Raw genomic sequence first — 22,741 nt, 5'->3', positions numbered from 1 at the left:
AAATGACAAACGCCGTGGGAATATGCAACAAGGCAAGCACTCGAGTCTCAAGCCTTGGGAGGCTCGAACAAATCTGGTTTCATGTTAATCTTGCAAAGCTTCGCCACACAGCCACTCAGTTGAAGTAGTGACTGCACACCATCCAGGATACGCATATGCGTGAATCCAATCTCCCGAATGAACTCCAATTTGGAATGTTCAGACAATGTGGGAATGGTCTTGGTGACTCGGAACATGGTACTGATGATGTCGTGAGAGGAGTAACCCAGCGTCCTGTAGATAAATCGGTTAGAAACCTCCAGCACCTCAAAGCAAACACATTTACAACATACCATAGCTCGTTCACCCCCTCCAGTGCCACATCCACCTTGCCTTCCCAGCAAGCCTTGATCATGGCCTGAACTTTGATCGGGTGCGGGCTGTCGACTACTCGGAAAACATTGTCTCCGCTGACGAAACCGAAACCGGACCAAGTACTCTGCAGGTTGTTGATGGCCTGACGCATGTCGCCCTCTGCACTGAAAACAAGTGCAGCGATTCCATCCTCGGAGTGCTGGACATTCTCCGCCTCGCAAATCTGCATCAACCGTTTGACCACCTGAGCATCTGTCAGCCGGGCATAACGGAGAATGGCGCAACGGGATTGAATGGGTTCGATGATCTTGTTCGACTGGTTACAGGCAAAGGCAAATCGTGTGGTGGAGGAATAGATTTCCATAGTTCGTCGTAGGGCTTGTTGAGCCCCGGCGGTCATGCTGCGGGGAGATGTGAGTCCAGTGACCAGAAGGAAACTCTGACGAGAACAAACCTATCAGCTTCATCAAGGATGACCAATTTATGGCGTCCTTGTGGAAGGGTAACCTTCTTTTGGGCAAAACCTTTGATCCGATTTCGCACCACATCGATACCTAGACCACAGCATCAATATCGACCAAGTCATGAGAGCGATTATGCCACAACTAACCTCTCTCATCACTTGCATTCAGCTCCAGAACTGCCTCCTTGTATGCATCTCCCAGCATTTGCCGCGCCAGACATAATACTGAAGTGGTCTTTCCAATACCCGGCATGCCAGAGATGATAACGTGTGGCATATTACCATCTTTGGCAATGATCTTTAATCGTTCCACTGTTTCAGTGTTGCCGACAATATCATCGAGGAAGGTTGGGCGGTATTTCTCGACCCTATTGACAAGCCAAAGGTTAGCTCTACCTGATATTGTCAAGAAAGGAAAGCCTACCAGGGAAGCTCATAGTCCACAGGGGCACCGGCAGTATTTGCCTTGGCAGCATTGCGAGAAGCAGAGGAAGATTCAGCTTGAACCATTGTGAGTGATTTGGTGATTCCAAGTGAAGAAGTGCAGTGAAGGGAAGACGCGAAAGAAACGCGTGGGAAATGCGATAACCGCTTATCAGCTGGCCTGTGCACTTTGCAGATGTGATGGCATTGAGGTATGGGGCATTGAAGTTGTTATTTTAAGATTTTATATTGCAGAATCTATAAGAGACTGAGTACGGAGTAGTCAATCGTTCATAGGTTGACTGCCGCATACGTAGTTCAGTTCAATGCCATCGTTTTCGTGATCTTTTTCCCACCAGCTTCATTCTGCGCCATTCTTCCTCTCTTCACCCCAACAACAATTATTCTTAATACCTAGAAGTCGGCCAATGACTCCATTCCTTCTATTTTGCACACTCTAATAGGCACAGCTCAGATTAACCTACTCCTCAAACCATCCATATCTCCTCTCTGCGACGCACACGGCCGCCGCATACTCAGAACTCCGGCCAAACCCAACGGAGAAGCACAAACCGTGGTGTATACAGCCATGCAAACATCTGGTATGATGAATCAGACTTCTGTGCGCCGTAACCTATTTCATGGGAACCTCAGCCGCCGACCTGCTTCTGTAGGACCACCTAATGGCACAGTTCCTCAAACCCACGGCGGCCTTTCCAATCGTCCCTCGCACCGGCTGAAGCCTACATCCTCTGACTCGGGGCCACATACTCGACCATTCAAAACTGCGGAGAATAAAGATATTGTGGTTCGGGACAAGAATGGCAGCTACAAGCTTGAGATTCCAACATTGCCGCAGGTTCTGGTTGGAGAGGACGGCGAGGAGCTAGCTGAACTTGCACCAGAGGGTGGAGGATTCAATTCTTTGGAACTCAATGGGCGTGACAAAGATAGTATGCTTTTCTACACGCTGTTTTCCTCTGAAGCATAGTCTGCTAATATTGACACAGAGTTTGAGGCAGCTCTCGTGGAGATGATGGTTCGGCACCGGACCAGACAATCAAACGGTGAACCCGATGGTAAGTTACAGTCAGATTGGGTCCGACAGTCCTACATGTGATCATATACTGATACGAAACAGAGATTCTGAGTATGGTGCAGGAAAGCCTACGCAAAAAGGTAGCATCACTGGATGAAGACAATTGGATGTTTGAGCCGGAGAAGGACTTGGTTTCTAACTAGAGGGCTGCGCTTGCTGCATGCATCTTGATCTCATTACACTATCAGTCGGATATGTTTCCCGTAAAGGCCTGCTTCAAAAGACCCACGCATCTGGTCTCTCTTAATCAAGCTCCATGCTCGATGGCGGTGCCTCAACCTTCTTCACAGCTCTGGATTGCGATGCTCCTCTACCGCCTGTCTTGTTCTGACCTCCTCCGAACAACATACCGCTCATCATGTCCATCAATGGGTTTCCTTGCCGGGGAATCTTGATGGCGAAGTACTGTTCGCCAATCTGAGCCAGAGCATCGTCCCAGATACCAACTTCTCGAATTTGTGTTGCATAGTGTGCAGTGAGCTGTCGGAAGAGATCGGCACTTCCGCGCTGGATGGCCAACAGCAACATGGTGATGAAGTTTACCAAAGGAAGGGCAGGGAACACCCGGGCGTCGGAGCTGGCGCTGCTGACTTCCTGCACACCTAGCTGAGGATTAGCCGCTGAAAGCCGCGAAGTGAAAATAAGCAAGGCTTTATTCGCGCTGCGGAGATTTCCGGTGAGGAGGTATGGGAAAACTGCGCGTGACGCATAGATCGCTGCGGTGTGTGGCTCATCGTTGGTGTACCATTCATACTCGAGCTTTGCGAGAGTCTCGGCTGATTCGGAGGTTCCTAGAATGAGATGTTTCTCGGCATCGTATGGCTCGTTATCTGAGGCACTAGATTAGAATGCACCAAACATTGCGCTCCGACATCACTCACCTTCGGCGTATACTGAACCAACAGCATGATGTAAATCGGCATCTCCTCGTTCCAGTGGTCCGAACTTTGCACTCCATCCAATTATTTCTTGGATGAACCTCTTTCGTGTAGGTTCATCTGACGGGAATTCGCGTAGCAACTCGATCAGGCGCTCTGAAGAACAAAGATATACAAGTTAGCAATGCTAGGCCTGTAATAGCTACTGGGGTAACCTGAAGCACCAAGCTGCAGTAATCAACCCCCAGTAGTAAAAAGATACTTGATAGACTCACTCTTCCGAGCCCGACCCTCTGCATCATCATTACCGCCTGAGATCTCCCATTCGGCTTTGTTGTATACTTCAAGCACCAACATGATGGCCAGGTCCCCACCACTGGCCGAGGCACCCTGCCGAGAACCAGCTTTCAATAGCTCCTTCGCGCCACCAGCCAGGATCTCCGCTGCAGCATCGTAGTTGGACTGCTTGATATACCGGGCAGCAATAACACGTAGTTGTTGGTGAGCTTCGTAGTAGGCGCCATCAGCAATCCTACAGACAACGACATAAGTCAGAACCGGATCTTTTGAAGTCCAAGGTGGTTATGGATTCTCACTTTTCTCGCTGGCGGGCGATGACCTTATCAATCCGGGATGACATGGTCGACTAAAAGGAAGCGCTGAGGGAGTAGATCAAAGAAAAGTAGAATCGAGGACCCTATCAAGCAGAGTGCGCAATGCAAGAACGTTCGCGGGGAGTTGGTTGAGATTTGGTGGGGACACGGCAGTTCGCCCAGGGCCCTGGAGAACATGACATCTCCGTCATCTCCTCAGAAATACCTTATGGTTGCTTAGTAGCTGAAACTGCTTTTGTTTTTACGTGGAATCTGCTATTTCTGCTATTTGGACTCTGTTCGTTTTATTGGCCCCTTGTTTCCGGCGATATTACGATGATACCACGCCATTACGGGCATCCCTAACGACTATACAGCTACCTAGCTAGTCGCGACAATCCATACCAAGGACCAAGCAATCGCTCTTCTTGATTCAGCCATGTCCATCAGTCAATAGTGCGCCAAATTCATCATGAACCGTTCCACTTTTAATATCCAGCCCCTGCACCGCTTCGGCGGCGCAAATACCTCTATCCGGAGACCGAAGGTAAGCCAAAGACCAAGTGCTATGTCAAACAAATCAAAACGAATCGCTCACCTGCTGCTAGGAAATTGCTTGCTTCTCTTATGATGAAAATCGTCGTTTTTCTCTGGGCGATTCGTCCATGGCCTACTACTACACGCCGGCTCTCCCTGCAGACCTGAACACAGGCTATGAGACATTCCAGAAGCTCAATGATGTCCCGGATGAGCACTTAGATGCTTTACTTGATACCCTTGTTGCTCATGAGAAAGAAACAGAGAAGAAGTGTGATGTAGACATCGTCACATGGAGAGGAATGATGACCAAGGTGTGTTGAATTGAAGTCTATCGCGGACTATCATCTGATTTGGAACCAAATTCTCACCTTTATATGCAGATTCTAACCGCTCCCTTTGATAATATGAATGGGTTTGTAACCATAATATATTCCAAACATAACGTGCTGTTTCTCTAATCCCAGGCTATCTCTAGCTTCGAGATGAATGCAACTTGTTTCCAGGTACGATATCAGTCTCAACAAGACTGTCTAGCTTCCATGATCTAACATCTATCAAAGGGCACCATGTGTGTATATCTAGCTAGCAAGTTCACTATATAAGGTGTTGACTTGTTCTAGATTCATTGAGGAAAACAACGAATACAAAAACCAACAGAAAGAGATCCAACGCAAGCGAGGATCGCCACCTGGAATGGCACCGCAGGAACTCATGATGTATTGGGGTGTGTCAAACAACTCATAGAAATATGTATAGACTAACAACCCTAGGCTATAAATTCGAAAAGCTGGCTGTACTTCCGAAGACGTGGGATGAATCAACCCGTGAAGAGATCGAAGGCCGCCAGAAAGAAGTCGTCAATAACGCAGCACAATATTGCTCAGTTGTTCGCACCGGGATCGGTAACGTGCGTATGATTCTTGGTGGAGAGGTTGATGCCAGTATGTTTACCTTGATTCTCTTGACTATACCTAAATCTAACTTCTGTTCTAGTCTGGGACAGCAAGCCATCGCGAAAAGAAAGCCCCATCAACTGGGTTGAACTGAAGACATCAGCTCAGATCCGCAATGAACGTGATATGATCAAGTATGAGCGGAAATTGCTCAAGTTTTGGGCACAGTCATTCCTGCTCGGTGTGCCTAAGATTATCGTGGGATTCCGTGATGAGAATGGCATTTGCCATAGTTTGGAGGAGCTAGATACAGCTAGCATACCCGGGAAAGTGTTGAACGTCGGCCGGCGTTCTTGGGATGGAAACGTCTGCATCAATTTTACTGGTGCATTCTTGGAGTGTGAGTGTTCTTTTTCGTGAAGTCATAGCAGCACTGACACACCTCCTAGGGCTGAAGCAGACTATCAACCAGGAAGGGACGTGGAGAATTCGGAAGAAGGAAAAGTCTCCGGTCATCGAGGTCTATCAGGTTGAGGAGCAAGGACATGGCGATATTATCTCACCTGCTTTCAAGGCCTGGCGATCGACCACGACCAATGCGAGTTCGTGATTGGAAGGTCTAATGTATGATAGTTAGTACTAATGTATTTCATTGCTTGGGTATCATTGCAATAAATGAAATATTGCACAGACACATCCATTGACCTTACGAGACGAGCGGCAGTCCGAGGGATCCCCCAAGCGACTACCTGCACCTAGCTTTACACGGAAGATCTTCCCTGGCTGTTGAAATAGCAGAAGACTTTTGGGTATTTCTATGTCCTTAAATATCTTTGACTATGCAATGCGATAGCTCATGACCCAGGTTCGGTTTCAGGGGCCTGGATCCCCTGCGCTTCCAATTCCTTCTTTCGGAAATATTCATCTCGCTGTGCCCTCTTCCTTGCAGACTTGAGTCCCCTTTTATGCTGATGACTATTCAGATGAATATGCCACTGGTCCTCAGATGCCATTGTCTTCTGGCACACGTCGCAGGTATAGCACTTCCCGATTGGATCTGCCTGCACACGCTTTTCCTGGGCTTCCTTCGCGCTGAACTCCGCCGTTGCTAACTGAGAAAGCGATTTGGGATCGGGGGTCGGCTTATTTTGCTGCATCAGTTGCATAATCTCTTCGGACGGCTCAGTGATGCACTTTCTCCAGTCGCTGACATTGGAACTGTCTAGGAGATAAAGACGACGTGTCTCTCCGACTTCTGTGAGTGCTTGCCAGAGTTTATTGCGGATCCATTTGACCTGCGATGTTCCGTACTGTCGTGTGGCGATCCGAATTAATTCAAGAGAGTTTCGTTTGAGATCTTCGATTTCTTTCTCGCTTGCTTCCCCGTCGCGGATAGCCTTGAAGTATGGCGCCAATTCCTTGAATCCAATGGACACCCAGACTCCCCGTGTTTGGTCAACTTCAATGCCCTGCGAGGCTTTCCCCTGCAAGTAGTTCGACATCTTCTCCGCCTCGGTCATCAAGCCCTGCTTGACCATGTCATCGACGCGCGCATCCAGGCGTGCGTTGAGGACCTCCTTCTCGGCATGGACCCAAAATACCAATGTATTCTCGAACCGTAGCAGCCCTTCCTCCTGATCTATCGCCTTTCTCTTTTGAGAGAATTGCTCTTTATAAATCTCCGATGCTCGCCGCCCTGTCTGAAAATAGATTTCTAATGACCGCCGGATTTTCCGTGCATCTCTCGGGTGCCATCGCGCAGCCATAACGGGATCCACCTCGCGCAGCTTCTCCAAGACAACTTCAGGCGACGAATCCAGAATCGGCCATTTATTCGAGGTTGTGCTGAACTCCATGAGCTGTTCCCGCTCGCCTTCGTCGTCCACCCCCTCGCCCACAAGCTGTTCTTTAAACAGCACTGCTTGGGTATAATAGTGGGTGCCACCAACAAGTATGGGGACCTTGCCACGGGCGTGGATGTCTTCAATGACTCTCAGGGCTTCTCGCTTGAACAGTCCTATGCGCCATGCTTCCGCGTCTAAGTCGATACAACTGAGGAGGTGATGAGGGATGCCGTTCCGTTCCTCTATCGGGATCTGGTTCGTTATGATCGGCAAACCGCGGTACATCTGCATTGCGTCGCCATTGATGATTTCACCATTGAATCGAGAGGCCAAGTCCACTGCAAGCTGTCTACAGCTATCAGTCATTGTGTTCGGAGGAAGTGCGGGCGGTACTTGGAGTCATTACCTTTGACTTGCCTGTGCCTGTGGCGCCCACGACAGCTATCAGTGGATTCATGATTGTTTGACCGTGCCAAATAGATCGTAGAGCCGACAGCATACCGCGATGCTCCTTGCAACGACGTGGGGGAAAAAGTTGTTATCGGTTATCAAGCGGGTTACCTCATCCATGGCGTCCCCAACCCCTCGGGGTCGACTCATCTTACAATGAGCGCTAACATCAAAGCAGTCTAGATAAATCTGGATTGACAGCCTTGTCTGCTTCATTTTATCTCCTTCTTTTCGAACTTGTCGAATTCGCTTTTCTCTCTGTGCTTTTTTTCTCACACATTCGTCATGGCGGATACCAATTCCACTCCCCCATCCATTGAGGTACGGAACCTCTCGTACAAGTTCCAAGATGGCTCCAGTGGCCTGGAGAACGTAAGCATGAGCTTACCAGCTGGAAGCCGCACCCTACTGATCGGCGGTAAGTCAAATTCATCTCCATTTCAGACTAATCTCGACGACTAACCAAAACACAGCAAATGGAGCGGGGAAAACCACCCTCCTCCGCCTCCTATCAGGGAAGCGCCTTGCACCCAATAACACTATCGCCATTGGCGGCAAGGACCCCTTCAAGGACAGCCTAGATGGCGTAACGTACCTGGGAGTCGAGTGGGTGTTGAACAGCATCGTCCGCACAGACATCGATGTGCCGACGCTTCTCGCCTCTGTCGGCGGAAATGCTTATCCAGAGCGCCGGGACGAGCTGATCGATATCCTCGATGTTGATCTGCGCTGGCGTATGCATGCCGTCTCGGATGGAGAACGCCGCCGCGTGCAGCTGGCCATGGGCTTGCTGCGGCCGTGGCAGGTTCTACTGCTCGACGAGATAACTGTCGACTTGGACCTTTTATCCAGGAGCAATTTCTTAGCTTTCCTAAAGCGAGAGACTGAGACCCGCGCCTGCACTATTGTTTATGCTACCCATATCTTGGATAACCTCGCCCAGTGGCCTACCCATTTGGCCCACATGCACTTGGGCAAGGTCAAAGCGCTGGGTAGTGTTGAGTCGTTCCATGAGGAAGTTCCCGCGTGGACTTCGGAGAATAGTCGTCTTGGAGAGCTGGTTCTTAAGTGGCTCAAGGAGGATATGCAGGCCAGAGGTCCCCGGAATGATCGTGGTAATCAGGCCAAGACCTATCAGTCCCTTGAGGGTATTGGAGGTTACGGACTGGAAAAACACGACTGAGAAGAAAGATATTTGATCTTTTCTTATTTTTCCTGTTTTCTTTCCTGTTTTTTTCTTTCTTTGCATGCTAGCACTGATGTCGGGAGTCATTTAACGTGCCATTCAACAACAATTGGGTTCAACCACAAGGCATACACGGGGTTTATAGGTTGGCATCTGCATCTACAGGGTCTATTCAACATTTGGGAGTTTTCAACATCACAACTCAGGCTAGATATATGTTTCTTTCTATACAAATCATGAGAGTATATCCGAGAATATATACGTGTGGGCATTGTCCTCACTTGGTAGTTCGAACTGATATCTGATCTATGATATTGAGTCATGAGATATAAAATAGGTACAAGCATACCTATAATCTAAATATCAGGTCGGTCTAACAAGATACTATAGACGTTATGTACTTTGATTCCATTGATTCCACTTTGTTTTCATAGATGTCTTCGCAAATGCCTTCCAAAATGTTTGAATAGACCTTGTAAAGCCATAAAGTGTGTGTTTGCCTGCCACATTAGAATGTGAAGGCGGTCCTTGTCTCTTTATTTCTTTCTCTCCTTCCTCTCTCTCTCTCTCTTCTATCTCTATTCTCTCTCTCTCTCTCTCTCTCTCTCTCTCTCTCGCACACACACCACCCAAGACCAGAACAACCCCGGACCCTCTCAAGGCTGGCTTCTTTGCGTTTTGTCTTTTCTTATTTCAGGGAAGCCACAATGCCTGACAAGGGCAAAAAAAGAGTAGCAGTAAGTGAAACCAAGTCACAAGGTTTTTGTCGCGTTGAACCGTATTGAAGCGTCTGTTTATCCCCTACCAAAGGAGGTAATGTCGACATAGACTGACTAATTGAAAAATAGCAATGGTGCACATTCTGTGAGATGGAAGGCCACACCCAGGAGGAGTGCCATCGCTGGGCTGCGTGTCTGAGAGACACGGCCATGGCCAACAACATCTCCATGATGGCGGCATACAAGCCCTCCCAGGTAAAGCGACCCTATAGGACATTCTAGGAGTCATCTTATTAATGAGTCTTTGATAGAATCAGAAGACCAACCCCCACAAGAAGACTCATCGTAGCTACCGTGGTGGCCAAAATCGCACAGGTATGTATTCTTCATACACCCAACCCTACCTCGGGCCGGATTCCTTGGAATATGTGGTTTGACTTGCAATCGACATTGAAACAAGCGGAATCAGTCACTTGATACCACTTGATCAGTGGATGGTACCAAGAGCTATTGAGACATGTCCTGACAGTGTGTACTTAGCCCGCAACAACCTCCCTCCTCCCCCTTCTCCCTCCATCCAGTCTGGTATGTGAACCTTCTCAATTCTTTCTGGTTTGAGCTGTAGGCTCGTCCTGCGGTTGCATTCTATGGGTTCAGCTTATGGGTTTAGCCTGGGTGTTCGGCCTGTACCTGTTACTGAGATGATCTGTCGATTCAACGTGACGATGTTTGAATCGTGCATTTATAGCTCAAGCCCACCCCCAACATCTATAGGGCTTACTCTAAACATTATTCAAAGGACATATGCTAACTTGTAGGTAATTCTAGTGGGCACCATTACCGCTACTCGGGGTAGCCCTAGTGTGGAGCCTGACCTGCTTTCGATATTAGTGCAGGTCTCTCGGTCCGAATCAGAGCTTCTCCTTCGGTTCCTAGAGAAAATTAGGGGAGAGGGAAGCGCCGACTTCGTAGAGAATCTCCTGATTGGGGACGAACCAAAACAGGAGGAAACCACCCAGGGCCCCTATAAAGAATCTGGTAGTGATGATGAGGTCAAGAAGGAGTCTTAGTTTCTCAAGGGCATACGATGTTCTTTTTTCACCTTGGAGTAATTTAATGACCTTGCATGATGTTCCTTCACTTCCCACGTACAACATATATTTCGATAGTTTGTAGGAATCGTACATTGGTTTGCGTCTGATATTAAATAGACATTTACAGACATCTCAAAAGATCTCAAAGGATTACCGAAGGCACATCTATCTACAAAGACATTAAAAAGATATCTCAACCATCATGACTCATAAAGGGCGGCTGCCTAGGTAAAACTATTTTGGTTCTCGTATAAATCATGAGAGCATGTTCGAGATAGCATATATCCGTGTGGACGTGTCTTCACTTGCCACCGCCAATTCGAACCGATCCCTGCTATCCTCTGCAGCCGGCACTGGTCGCCATGATAATTGAGTAATCGTCTTTGAGGGCGAGACCTCCTTGTCAATGGTCACGACGTGCTGTGCTTCGAGGGTATCAGCAGCAATCCGGTGGATGGAGATGACACCATTATCCTCGCCGACAGCAATAACGTATGTGCCTTTGTATATTGTGGGCAAGAAAGCAATTGCTGAGACGGCCGATGTCAGGGCCACGGTCGTTTTGCAAACGAAAGTGTCTTCAGACTTTGGCCAGATCTTCACAGATTTGTCACGTCCTGCCGTAGCAAAGACATAGTCTGTTGTAGCTGGGGCCCAGGCCGCACCTAGGATCATTCGAGAGTGACCCTTAGGGTTCAAGCTAAAGTTTGTAAAGGTAGTTGGGTCTGTATCGCTCCGCTGGAAGACCGCCCATTGGCGATCTCGTCCAACACTGAGAAGATAACGATCGTCACTCGAGAATGAGAGGTCCGTGATGGTCAACGAGTGCGCAGTGAGAGAAGGCTTGATCTCATGCCAGTCTGACGTATCGTAGAGGCGAATTACCGCATGGTCAATCGAGCTGGCCTTGCAGGCAGTAGCAATGAGCCTACGGTCATGGCTTACTGCCACTGCTGATATCTCATAACCATGGCCATAGAGCTTTTCATGCTCCGGCCACAAGGTGTAACGAGACAACTGGTCCTCCAGCGGCGGGTGGTTGGCAGCTAGCAAGGCAGAGGCGACTGGCGCCTCAGTTGGGGCTTTTTCCCCGTCCTCTTCCACTGGTGCCTCATCTCCAAGTGCCTTGTTCGAAAGACCCAGCACTGGGATCTCAGCAGTGTCTGGGAGGTCCTGATCATTCGATTGTTTGAACCCAGTGAGTCTCTCGAGCAACTGGGCAATTTGTTTGGGCTCGTTGAACACACGCAAGAGCTTCTCCTCTGCACCAGTCACGAACTGTGAGGGACCCAGAGTATCGACACAGTTCAAATCGTACCCATGAATCTGAGGGCGGGAAAATTCATGCCATGAACCTGTATTTCCCCGTACCCACTTTGCATGAAGCCGCGTGGTTTGGTCTGAACTCGTTGAAAGCAGGTAGCCTCCAGTGGGCTCCCATTGTACACCGTTCGCGGAGCGCACATGACCCGAAATACCAAACCTCTGTACCCAAATATCCGAGTCGGACTCAAGTCGCCAAACTCTCCAACTTCCTGTCCGGCCAAGACTTACCACCTGCCTCCCATCTGGTGACCAGAGCCCAATCCAGAAGCCACCTGCACTACCAGTCGCCGTGGTAGATCCTTTTTGGACACTGATCTCTCCCATTCTCTCTGTGGACATCCAGACGCCTGATGCTTGGTCTTGTTCCCAAATTGTGATGGTATTATCAGCCGATGCCGAAAGAAGTTGCTGCCGCTTCGAATCAGGATTCCACGCAATAGTATAAATCCAATCTTCATGCCCAAAGAGAAGAGCCTCGAAAGTAATTGAGTATTTCGATCCTGCAGCCTTAAACTCATGGGCTTTGTTCGATAGCGTAGGCTCCATTCCTCCAAGCAGAGGATCTGTATCGTCTATTGGAGCAGGTACACTTGCTTCACCCCGACGAAGTCGCCAGAGACGGATGTATCTGTCTTGACTTGCAGACGCTAGCAGGATATCGCCGTTGCTCTGCTTGTCCTGAGTGAACGCAAGAGCCTTAATCCAGGCTTCATGTCCCCCAAGTACGGCCCGGTGCTTGAATTCTGGCTTGCCGATGGAGGTTTCCGAGACGTACATATGAACCTTGGTCGTTGTACCTGCAACGGCCAACACCAATGGCTTGTCCGAGTCGCCTTCAAGTCCCTGCAATGATAGAGATAGTGGGAAGAACATTGGTACCATTGTGATCGTTTCAAGTGGCTCGCATTTCAATCCGTCCTGTGCATTTATTCTCCAGGTCCGGACCGTCCCATCAGCCGCTCCAGATGCGATGATATCCGTTCCATCGGCGACAGCAATCGCATTCACGGAGCCCGTGTGACCCTCAAGGGTAGACGCAAGGACATAGTTGTGGGGATCGGCATCGTCTTTTTTCCATACCCGTATTGTGCGGTCGACGGAGCCGGTGACGATAAATCTCGTTCCTGAGGCGGGGCATGTATAAAATCGAACGACGCTGACTTTGTCGGTATGCCCCACAAGCAGAGCATGGATGCCACGATCATTCTTGTACTTGGTTAAGTGTCAGCTTGTCGTTATCAATGCGCAATTGTTCTCAATAGACCTACTAGAGGATCCCATAAGGCGACATTGTTGTCCGCACCGAAGGCGAGCACGCCTGTCTGCACATCCCAATCCGCGGCACCAGGGTGCCGATTTCCCCCACGCTGATATATTCTGTGTCGACGGCGACCATAGAGTACTATGAGGGCTTATGAACCCTTTGTCTGTCTGTGCTGCTGTACTGGGGGAATCAATTGGAGAAAAGCCGCAAAGAAACTGCGGGAAAATTGGGGCTTATCGATAAGAGGTGTCTCCGCCTAGCCCCTCCATCTTCTCAACAGACTCGACTTGTGATCTCTTTACATTCTTCTCAACAAGCAGAGATAACTCCTATATGCTCTATATTCACCTTTGTCTACAACGCCATGGCTGATACTTCAAATGCGGGCCAGGGAGAGTTCCCCATCCCTATCACCGTCGAGTTTACGTACGTCAAATCTTTCCTTCAGTTGATCAAGCTCCGCTGATAATTGATCTCGATAGCGGCGGCTTAGAATTGCTATTCGGGAATGAGCGTAAGCATAAGGTTGTTCTGCCTGCTCGTTTAGAGGACGGCAGCCGGCCAAACATCTCATACCTGCTTAAATACCTGGTCGACAACCTCATGAAGGATCAAAGGATAGACATGTTCATCATGGAGGACAATGTGTATGTCAACATAACTTCGGGGGTTTGAACAGTATTAATGGTTCGACAGACGACCAGGAATTCTCGTCCTCATCAACGATGCCGATTGGGAACTCGAAGGCGAAGAGACATATGAACTTCAACAAGGAGATAACATTGTTTTTGTCTCAACTTTACATGGTGGTTAAACATGATGGATTGTATTGATATTATCAACGCAATTAAGACAAAAAAGAAACTTAATTCGAAGTGGGCTGGAAGAATATGAGGGCAACATAAAGCGTGGACTTTTACCTAGACCACATCTTCAACATGCTGTTGTGAGATCCGTTCGCGCTCACGCGGTGTTCGGATTCCACTGGGTGTTCGATGACCACTCTGTGGGGTTACTTGACCATCTGGGCTACCAAGCCCTTGCGCCGGTGATACCATCCCACTTGGGGGCACTGGGATCTTCAAATCCTCTGGAGAGGCCGGAATAATCTCTTCGGGGAGGTCGGGGATATGGATCCGCTGTGCCTCGTTCTGATAGCTCTCGGGAAGGATCTGCAATAGTGTCAATTAACCATAGATATTAATCCAACCCAAAGTCCAATTTACCTCAATGATCTCATCGCGAGGGAATTCAAGGAACGGAATGTCTGCAGCATTGCAGGCCATGAGATAGCCATACAAAACCCTCAAGACACTCTCGTGTGCAATGATGAGCAGATCGGTTTGCTCCCTCTCCAATTCAAGAATAATTGGCTCGAGGCGAACAGCCAAGTCATGATAGGACTAGTGCAAATGGTCAGCAGCTACACACTTTGAGGGGGGTTGGTCAAGGCCTACCTCTGCCCGTGGATAACGGTGGTGGTAGGGATCAAGCTCGTGCTTAGCAACCTCGTCACCAAACTCTGCTCGGATGCGATCCTCAGACATCTTCTCACAAACACCAGGGTTCAGTTGGCTCAATTGGGACCTCTGTCGGACTTTATATCCGTTTTCATGGAAGTACTTTGCGGTTTCCACTGTTCTGCGGCGTGTGGAAGTCCAAACCTTCAAGGGCCTTGACTCATAGCCAGTCTCTCCTCGTTCAATCATTGCTTGCTTTTCTTCTTCCCGGTGAGCTAGAAGACGTGCCGTCATTTTCTTGGCGTAGTCTTCCCCCTGATCCGATAGCGAAGTATCGGCTTTGTATGAACCTGCGTCTAGCGAAACGCCAGCCTAGGTAAAATGTCAGGTTTTTTGCATCGTACAATATGGACTGTAGGTGACCTACCCGAGCGAAGTACGTGCGTCTCGATTTGATATGGAGATTTAGAAGATAGAAGACGATACGGTTAGAGAGATAACCGAAGCTTCGATTGTTGACAATCAATCTCTCGCCGGCGTTGATCATCTGTATTTGGTGAGTAATGGGAATAGGAAAGAATCAATTGCGCGTACCTTGATAAAGTTCAAGTCCTTTTCCTCCATGGTCTGGAATTGGGGGATCCGAGAATAGATACGGTTCAAGTAATGCTTCACGGCATCTTCTGATTTCCACGACACGTACTAGCATAGTTTGTCAGTTTCCATTCAATGCCAATATATACATGAGACTCACATCAGGGGAGGAGATCTTGACTCTGCGAACATTCTCTTCAATGATGCGTTCGTCGTCACACCACGACTCAATGAACAGGGTCTGGTAAAAGATAATTAGTCTATTGTCAAAGATTCAAATGATCAATTCTGACTTGCCTCGATATCATGCTTCGCAAACTCCTTGGCAAGCGAGCGCCGTCCTGAGACTAGCGGGTTGACGGCATCATATATCGCTATTTGACCATTTTCATGATTCAAAAAGTGATAGATGTCTTCTCGGCATTTTCTCACAATCTTTTGGCGTAGAAGGACGGACTTGGCAGTCGCTAAACGGAAATGTCAATATGGTCATTCAGGTAGCTCAGGATACCATGCCTACCATTGACATAGAAATAATCATCTGGCATGTCCTCGCCAAATGGAATTGTGGCACGACGGTAGTCGCCTAGATGGAAGATTCTGGTTTTGACACCAAGCCTATCAATGCATCAGCATACCTGTAAATGCGCAAATCACAGGAGTAAAGCATACCATCGCAGGTATCGTGCCAAAGCTACTGAGATATGTCTGTCATAGAGTTGTAATTAGTTCACCGCGCAACACTAATCTCAATGTTAAGAAGTTTCATACGTTTTGCCTCTGGCAGGCAAGCCGACGGTAATGATCACAATGCGGCCCGAATGGAAAAGCCGACCAGATTCGGTGCTGTACAGCTGGGCCGGAGCCAAATCCGCCTTTTCCGGCAAGTCATGAATTGCATCGACAAAGATTGAGGATTTGCGACGGAATCGTGGGGAGTTGGCCACGATCTCAGCGGTGCTATATGATGTCAGTTCAAATCCACATCAGGCTACAGTCTTCGGCCAGGGTATGGCTCGTGCTTTCTCTTCTTCTTTTCTCCTTTTTCCTGACATTATTGTCAAGCAAAAAGCATACACAAGACAACATTTCAACTCTCATAGAGAAGACATGAGATTGGGAAGAGGGAAAGGCAGGCTTACAGTAAAGTGTCCATGGTGGGATGTCGAGGTGGCGCAACCTTGAGATGTTGAGATATCACAAGATTCAGTATCCAGCGTGTCAGGGGTATCGATCGATAGCCCTGAGAGAGACCAGATATTCCTAGTCACGTCAGCCGATGGCAAGACAGTGAAGGGAGCGAGAAACAAGGAACAAGGAAGGTACCTGAGAGGCGGTATAGGTAATCGATTAAGGCTCAGATAACTATCAGGTGCAGCTCATGGGCCTTTATTTGCCTCGTTTTTCAGGCTGCAATATGCAAAGTGATGCAAGCACAATTCCACACCAAATAGAATGGAAAAGAAAGAAGCACACTGCAAAGATCAATTGATATCTGGTCAAATACCCCCCAATCCTTCCCAATCCCTCCGGTCTTGCCTGAACCGGGAGGGCCCGAAGCAGCTTATGTAATATCCCGGTGAACGGCAGCAACCAAAGACGCCGAGGCAGGTGACTAGCATTTTTCACAGCTTAGAAGTCTTGAATTGCTTCTCCTACACTCCCGAGCGCATCAGATCCAGCCCTTTTTACTCTATTTTATCAAGGTCATCTGAGACGTTTGTTCGTCCCAGATCCTCGGGCTGGTCTCAATCCCTTTTATTCTCAATTCTTTTGTGTTTTCCCCCGAGTCTCAATTGAGACCGAGTAACACGCGTGACGACACCTAATTATTCGTCAATTATCAGATTCCAACCAAAATGGCCGATTACCTATCATCTCTCTCCTTTCTCACAGAGAACCCTGCCGCTGCGGCTATTAACGATGCATACTCCTCGTTCTCCGACCGAAGGGCCTTGCTCAACCTACCCAACCCCGGCACTGTCGATAACCTGGCCAGGGAAGTGCAGAAGGATGTTCTATTGACCAACTTCATGTTCTCCGGTCTCCGGGCAGACCTGACCAAGGTCTTCGGCATGTCCCCTCTGTTCCGTGTGTCGCATGCCTTCTCTATGGGCTCAACCGGCAATCTGCCTCCATATGCTTTCTCCGCCATGTACGGAAGCCCCAGGGTAAGGACAACTATTCCATGCGATGCCGATCACCACAAATATCAGTATTTAACATATTGTCCCCCGATAGGTGTTTATGCAGGGTAACTACGGAAGCGACGGTGCCCTCGCCGCCGTCGCCAACTACCGCTGGAACCAGGCCCTTGTCACCAAGACCAATGCTCAGATCATGAACGGCGGTACCCAGGGCTTGGTCCAGATAGATAACGACTACACTGGCCGTGACTTCTCCGCGTCCCTCAAGGCCTTCAACCCCTCTCTCCTCGAGGGTGGTCTCACCGGTATCTTCGTCGGCAGCTACTTGCAGTCCATCACCCCCAGCCTCGCTCTTGGTTTCGAGGCTATCTGGCAACGCCAGGCCATCACCGCTCGCCCCGAGACCGCTCTGTCCTACTCCGCCAAGTATAAGGGTGAGGACTGGATTGGTACCGCTCAGCTCCAGGCCCAGGGCACTTTCAACGCCACTTACTGGCGCAAGCTGTCCGAGCGTGTTGAGGCTGGTATTGACATGAACCTCCAACTCCAACCCTCTCCCGCTACTCTTATGATGGGCGGTCCTTCTCGTGACGGTACCACTGCCATTGGTGCCAAGTACGACTTCCGTGCGTCTTCGTTCCGCGCCCAGGTTGACAGCACCGGCAAGGTCAGCTGTCTCCTTGAGAAGCGTATTGCTATGCCCATCTCTCTCTCCTTCGCTGGTGAGATCGACCAGGCCAAGGTAAGCGACATATCTCTTTTAAATTACTATTGATGTCAATGCTAATTATTTTCTTTTCTTTCTAGCAAACGGCCAAGCTCGGTCTTGCTGTCTCCCTTGAGCTTGCTGGTGAGGATGTCATGGAGCAGCAGGACAAGGTTGACCCTGCTACCATGATCCCTCCTCCCTTCTAAATCTCTCCTCTCGCATCGCCCGAGATAATAACCCTTTCACCCCCCATGTTTTAGTAGTTCTTCACTCTCATGTCTGAAATGACATATGTTTGTCTCTCTTCCTCGGTATATCCTCTTGAATTTGGGTTGCTGGTGCAGGTGGCCAGTTGTTTGGCGCCCTGGAGATTCCAACATTTTTTTGTATAGATTCACACTCCGGTTCTTTGATTTCCTTTTCCATTACCACCTGATGCTGCCTCTCTGTTTGGCCTGTGGTCTGATATCTTGTGTCTCCTTGCTATCTTTCCAGTTCATTTCCTTGCATGGCCATGTTTTGGGTCTATGGGATTGCCAGGTCTGGGATGCATGGCTGCGCCTGCAGATAGCTCTGGTTGTGTTTTTCGCATCATAGAGGGGCCAATGTAAAACAAGTTTTGATTTAGTTGAGTTTGGTTAAGTTGAGTCAATTGTAATGATTTCATTGTGAAGTGTTTCTTTCTAAGGATGTCCATGGTGCGGTCAACTCTTTGTCCATGTGGATCAATGTATACTCCGTAGTGAACTATGCGTTGGCATTGCTAAAAATCAGACCATTCAACATCTATATTGATCTTTCTTTGAATGAGTTTTCCATTATTTCTCATAACTAAAGACAAAGCTGTACTTCGTACTTTATTCGCAAATATCAAACAAGACACAAAGCGGAGAGGAAAATAGTCCCGGATAATGCCCGCATACACCCAAAGCGGTGACCGGGACGAACGATGGCATTTTCCAAGACGAATCAGACGAATCCATCCAACATCGCTCCACTATATGCAGTGGGCACTGGAGCACCTCCTGCAATTGGTAGACGACTCCGGAGTGCAGCAGTGGCCTTATGCATCTCCTAGAATGGGAACCGTCTCTGCTTTCTTCTCCACTTCATTATGGGACTTAAGTTTCTCGGTAAAGTGGGGGGTCTCCCATGTTTCGCTCTCGAAAATGATACGGAGGGTTATTGTGGGGTGTTTGTCCTGGAATAGAAAATGAGGTACGGTGCAGATGAGATTTAGGCACGGTGTGCTATGGCACTTTCGCTCCCAATATGACATGTGGGATCTTCAGCCACTTACTCCATATTCCAGCCCGATGGCATCGTAGATGGGCCATACGCACCCAGTTCCCTGCTTGGAGTGTGGCTGGGTTGGAGTGCTGCCTCGCTATTGGAAGTCCCGCGGTTGATAGTCGTTCAGACGCTAATTATCTGACTCCAGTGACATCATATTCCCCGTTCCACCCTCTTTTTAGGGCTTTGTCCTTTTTTTGAACTTGGCGGTTGCCCTACTATAGAAGGAACTGGCCAGTCATCTTCGAGGCCGGATATGCACCTAAGGATGTATGTTCCGGATAAATGGCTGACCCCGGGAATAATCTTCTAGACGAATCAGAATTGAAAGCAGAATGAAATGAAAAAAATTGAAAAGGATGAGAAAGGAAATTACAGTTTAGAGGGGGTCCGAGTGTGTCGGCCCAATTGACAGGCTTAGTTTTGGTAATACACAACATAGGACATGCTGTTCTCAATAATATGATTTCTGGAAATGAATGTGGGTAGCGTGTCCACAAGACACATTTATTCCCCTGAGATTCATTGGTAGGTTGGGCGATTTAGAATTGTATTTCGTTCTACCGGTACGGAGTACCATGGAGGTCTTGCCCAGGGTTGTATACCTTGGCATGTAAATGATACTTGTTCCTCGGCCGGAGAATCATGTAATCATAAAGCAGTAACTAGTTAACTATGATATCTACTAAGGTTCTTCTATGTTGGAATATGAATATGAATAGACGCAATGTGTGCTTTTCAACAGATCGGTAGATTTAGATCGTCATGAACCCATAGCGTGGAAGACTGGATCCAATTTGGAGATTGAACCAATAGCCTCTGAGATGATTCGCATAATTGCTTGAATCTTGGGTACGATGTACACCGTAAGTATCGATTTCAACCTGGAAGACGCCAAGTGCTATTCGTATAGCTTATATCTCATTATACTTAGCCTGAGATATCACCCACGTGTCTGATAGAGACCTCGAATGGAATGCCGTTCCTTGCTTCCATGCTTTTACCATCTGTACATGCCGACGGTGCACTATTGGGCTGGCATTCCGACGGTTTCCTCCCGTGCATATGCATTGACATTTTAAACATCATGCCAGTGCCGGGAGGTGTTGCTTTTGCCAGGAACACACCCGATTCTCATCCCGGGTCCGTGAAACAATGGTGCTACTGGTATGTGCATTGTGCAATTTTATACATTGGATACATTGTCGGGGATGTATACGGTATGGACGTCCAAGGGTCTATGATGTGTGGGTTCCCAGGCTGGGTCAGTATTGGATATTGAATGGAATCCACTATCCTTAAAAGGTAAGCAGTTCGATCCATTGCTGATTGATATTGAGTAGCGTCAGCAAATGGCTGGGCATCTTGTTAGCCGAGACCCGATGGACATATCGGAATCCCGAGTGTACACCTGCAGTCGTGGTACCGATGCATGGTTCTGGATATTTCAGGTTGACGGCGTCAGACCCCTGCTGATGGGGGGTCAAATTCTGTTTTGCCTCGTGTCAAGCAGATTAACTAATGTCGCATGACAAGTTGAACTGTGGCGATTCGGATCCGTCAGCCATGGTCACCTGCTCTCGGTCTGGTGACGTCGATGAGGGGAAGCTATAGTTTAAATTTACGGAGTAGATGGCGAGAATGTAGATATTTCTTTGGAATGCTAAGATATGACAAATGATTTTGCTGAGCGAATTTGCTGAGCATCTATAGAGTTAGGGGAAGAGAATACTATAACTATTGTATATGGTAGTTGATCATAAATAATAAATGCGTTGCCAATCAAATCCAAATGTCACGCTCAAATACCAGTAAATACCAATACCATACAATACAATACACCAGGTAAGCTCCTCAACGTTAACCGTTTAAGCCTGGTGCATCCCTACGGAGTTCAGAGCTGGTGCCAGGAACCAACATTCCTAACCCCTTCATCAGAGAGTTGCTTTTCCCACTTAATACCTGAATTCATATTTTATTGTCTTTCTGATATATCTCATTCTGCCTGCCGGTCCAGATCTCTGGTACAAGAGACTGCATGGACGGGACTACGGCTGGAATCCCAACGATGGCGTCGGCTGAGATAGCTTCGACTCACATGCCAAGGAACCCCTGCACCAATGCACTTGATAGCATCGAGATCCCGCGAAAGAATGGAAGTGCAATGGGAGCCCCTTTCAATTCCGATGGATTATCCGGGCCGAAGAGCTGTGACTATTGTATATGGCTTTCCAACCGCTCGGTCTGGATCCCAATTACCGGTGTGTTAATTATTATTATTTTTCTCGGAATGCCCCTGTTATGCAGCGACACAGATAGAAAGCCAAAAATGATTTAGCTAGTTTGTCGTTAGTAGTATACTAGTCGATTTTATTAGTATAGAAGCTGGAATAGTGCCTCCAGCTCCCATTGTCGCTGGGGCCATCTCTCGGCCCAAGCTCCTTTTTTTTCGAGGTCAGCTGGTCTCGTGATAGCAAAGACCGCTTACAGTACAGTAATGGCCAATGACGGTGGTTCCAGGGAAAATCACCGTTGGGTCACCCGACATCCTGTTTCTTTTGTATGGGATGTTAGGGGTGTTAGGCTATAGACAGATTGAGTCTGTCCATGATACTATGTATAGCTCGTTATATTCATTCCCACTACCCCGGAGACTCCGCTTTCTCCAAAGTCTTTTCTTTGGTTTTACGGTATGGTAATTACGCCCTCACGTATGATATCATCTCCCGACGTGGAAATACGGTCAGTGACAATACTATACTGTAAGGAATAATCGAGAATTGCATCTTTATTTGAGATAATAGTGACTGGTGAATAGTGATAGTTCAGTAGTGAATAACTACATGTATATGTATGCTATGTATGTAACTTATACAACACCAAAAAAAAAAAAACCAACTCCCATTACCTGAGAAAGTTGGATTTCAACTTGACCTTGTAGCTCTCCCGCCCCTCTCTTTTTCCTCTTTTCCCCTCCCGAATTGCTCAAACCCCAAGACAATTGGCTTTGATCGTGAACTCTTCCCTCCTGAATTTGTTTCTTTCACACAACTCAAGAATCAGATCAAAAAAAAAAAAAAACACGTGAAAAAGGACCAGAAAGAAAGGAACTCCATTCCATCAACGTCACCTTTCTTTTGGCCCTGAACCCGCCCCAATTTTACCTAACCTTCCCTAGTCTAACCCGTCTTATTTCACTCGATTCGACTTCATTGGTTGAACATTCTCTACGCAAAGTTGCCCACCTTCTCCTCTCTCATTCTTCTTCCTCTTCCCTACTTTTACTACATTCTTGGCTCCCGGGTGTGCCATTTTGCTTCCTTTCCCATCGGTCCTTCCACCCCTCCCTACTCCACCCCGGTTTACCACCCAAAACGGTCTTCTCCCCTTCACATCTCTATCTATCGCCGCG

At 48.1% G+C, this 22,741-nt stretch overlaps 11 protein-coding genes across 11 annotated transcripts; 6 read left to right on the top strand and 5 right to left on the bottom strand.

The window, feature by feature from the left end:
* Positions 1-47: 47 nt before the first annotated feature.
* Positions 48-1,327, bottom strand: N7518_009386 (replication factor C subunit 4; the record flags this gene model as incomplete). The annotated part of the gene is made up of 5 exons (XM_057190312.1): positions 48-273; positions 333-755; positions 809-908; positions 965-1,185; positions 1,242-1,327. The coding sequence occupies 5 exons, from the start codon at positions 1,325-1,327 to the stop codon at positions 48-50; spliced, it is 1,056 nt and encodes a 351-aa protein (XP_057037968.1).
* A 502-nt stretch (positions 1,328-1,829) lies between these two features.
* N7518_009385 (uncharacterized protein) lies at positions 1,830-2,482 on the top strand (the record flags this gene model as incomplete). The annotated part of the gene is made up of 3 exons (XM_057190311.1): positions 1,830-2,193; positions 2,251-2,319; positions 2,382-2,482. The coding sequence occupies 3 exons, from the start codon at positions 1,830-1,832 to the stop codon at positions 2,480-2,482; spliced, it is 534 nt and encodes a 177-aa protein (XP_057037967.1).
* A 100-nt stretch (positions 2,483-2,582) lies between these two features.
* N7518_009384 (protein GET4) lies at positions 2,583-3,857 on the bottom strand (the record flags this gene model as incomplete). The annotated part of the gene is made up of 4 exons (XM_057190310.1): positions 2,583-3,169; positions 3,221-3,373; positions 3,493-3,749; positions 3,814-3,857. The coding sequence occupies 4 exons, from the start codon at positions 3,855-3,857 to the stop codon at positions 2,583-2,585; spliced, it is 1,041 nt and encodes a 346-aa protein (XP_057037966.1).
* Positions 3,858-4,282: 425 nt separating this feature from the next.
* N7518_009383 (DXO/RAI1 family decapping nuclease) lies at positions 4,283-5,853 on the top strand (the record flags this gene model as incomplete). The annotated part of the gene is made up of 9 exons (XM_057190309.1): positions 4,283-4,357; positions 4,419-4,661; positions 4,731-4,762; positions 4,826-4,853; positions 4,911-4,918; positions 4,971-5,074; positions 5,121-5,291; positions 5,344-5,643; positions 5,693-5,853. The coding sequence occupies 9 exons, from the start codon at positions 4,283-4,285 to the stop codon at positions 5,851-5,853; spliced, it is 1,122 nt and encodes a 373-aa protein (XP_057037965.1).
* Positions 5,854-6,097: 244 nt separating this feature from the next.
* N7518_009382 (tRNA dimethylallyltransferase) lies at positions 6,098-7,586 on the bottom strand (the record flags this gene model as incomplete). The annotated part of the gene is made up of 2 exons (XM_057190308.1): positions 6,098-7,432; positions 7,494-7,586. 2 exons carry the CDS (start codon positions 7,584-7,586, stop codon positions 6,098-6,100), a joined length of 1,428 nt encoding a protein of 475 aa, XP_057037964.1.
* Positions 7,587-7,822: 236 nt separating this feature from the next.
* N7518_009381 (putative ABC transporter) lies at positions 7,823-8,720 on the top strand (the record flags this gene model as incomplete). The annotated part of the gene is made up of 2 exons (XM_057190307.1): positions 7,823-7,955; positions 8,011-8,720. 2 exons carry the CDS (start codon positions 7,823-7,825, stop codon positions 8,718-8,720), a joined length of 843 nt encoding a protein of 280 aa, XP_057037963.1.
* A 710-nt stretch (positions 8,721-9,430) lies between these two features.
* N7518_009380 (uncharacterized protein) lies at positions 9,431-10,512 on the top strand (the record flags this gene model as incomplete). Its single annotated transcript, XM_057190306.1, has 5 exons — positions 9,431-9,460; positions 9,572-9,697; positions 9,754-9,817; positions 9,983-10,027; positions 10,271-10,512. 5 exons carry the CDS (start codon positions 9,431-9,433, stop codon positions 10,510-10,512), a joined length of 507 nt encoding a protein of 168 aa, XP_057037962.1.
* A 279-nt stretch (positions 10,513-10,791) lies between these two features.
* Positions 10,792-13,229, bottom strand: N7518_009379 (Elongator subunit ELP2; the record flags this gene model as incomplete). Its single annotated transcript, XM_057190305.1, has 2 exons — positions 10,792-13,074; positions 13,131-13,229. Coding segments are annotated over 2 exons (2,382 nt in total), but the record flags the coding sequence as incomplete, so codon positions are not given.
* A 261-nt stretch (positions 13,230-13,490) lies between these two features.
* Positions 13,491-13,940, top strand: N7518_009378 (ubiquitin-related modifier 1; the record flags this gene model as incomplete). The annotated part of the gene is made up of 3 exons (XM_057190304.1): positions 13,491-13,552; positions 13,609-13,773; positions 13,823-13,940. The coding sequence occupies 3 exons, from the start codon at positions 13,491-13,493 to the stop codon at positions 13,938-13,940; spliced, it is 345 nt and encodes a 114-aa protein (XP_057037960.1).
* Positions 13,941-14,046: 106 nt separating this feature from the next.
* N7518_009377 (bifunctional fructose-2,6-bisphosphate 2-phosphatase/6-phosphofructo-2-kinase) lies at positions 14,047-16,336 on the bottom strand (the record flags this gene model as incomplete). The annotated part of the gene is made up of 11 exons (XM_057190303.1): positions 14,047-14,298; positions 14,353-14,529; positions 14,584-14,958; positions 15,014-15,133; positions 15,181-15,288; positions 15,341-15,421; positions 15,478-15,647; positions 15,701-15,798; positions 15,853-15,888; positions 15,952-16,140; positions 16,323-16,336. The coding sequence occupies 11 exons, from the start codon at positions 16,334-16,336 to the stop codon at positions 14,047-14,049; spliced, it is 1,620 nt and encodes a 539-aa protein (XP_057037959.1).
* Positions 16,337-17,039: 703 nt separating this feature from the next.
* On the top strand, positions 17,040-18,242 carry tom40 (TOM complex pore protein TOM40; the record flags this gene model as incomplete). Its single annotated transcript, XM_057190302.1, has 3 exons — positions 17,040-17,351; positions 17,422-18,069; positions 18,135-18,242. The coding sequence occupies 3 exons, from the start codon at positions 17,040-17,042 to the stop codon at positions 18,240-18,242; spliced, it is 1,068 nt and encodes a 355-aa protein (XP_057037958.1).
* Between the last annotated feature and the right edge of the window lie 4,499 nt (positions 18,243-22,741).

Source organism: Penicillium psychrosexuale (genome assembly GCF_028828465.1).
Source record: "Penicillium psychrosexuale strain IBT 29551 chromosome Unknown utg000005l, whole genome shotgun sequence".
Classification (NCBI taxonomy): Eukaryota; Fungi; Ascomycota; class Eurotiomycetes; order Eurotiales; family Aspergillaceae; genus Penicillium; species Penicillium psychrosexuale.
The sequence above is the reverse complement of the archived record's forward strand: the minus strand, read 5'-3'. Positions and strand labels throughout refer to the sequence as shown.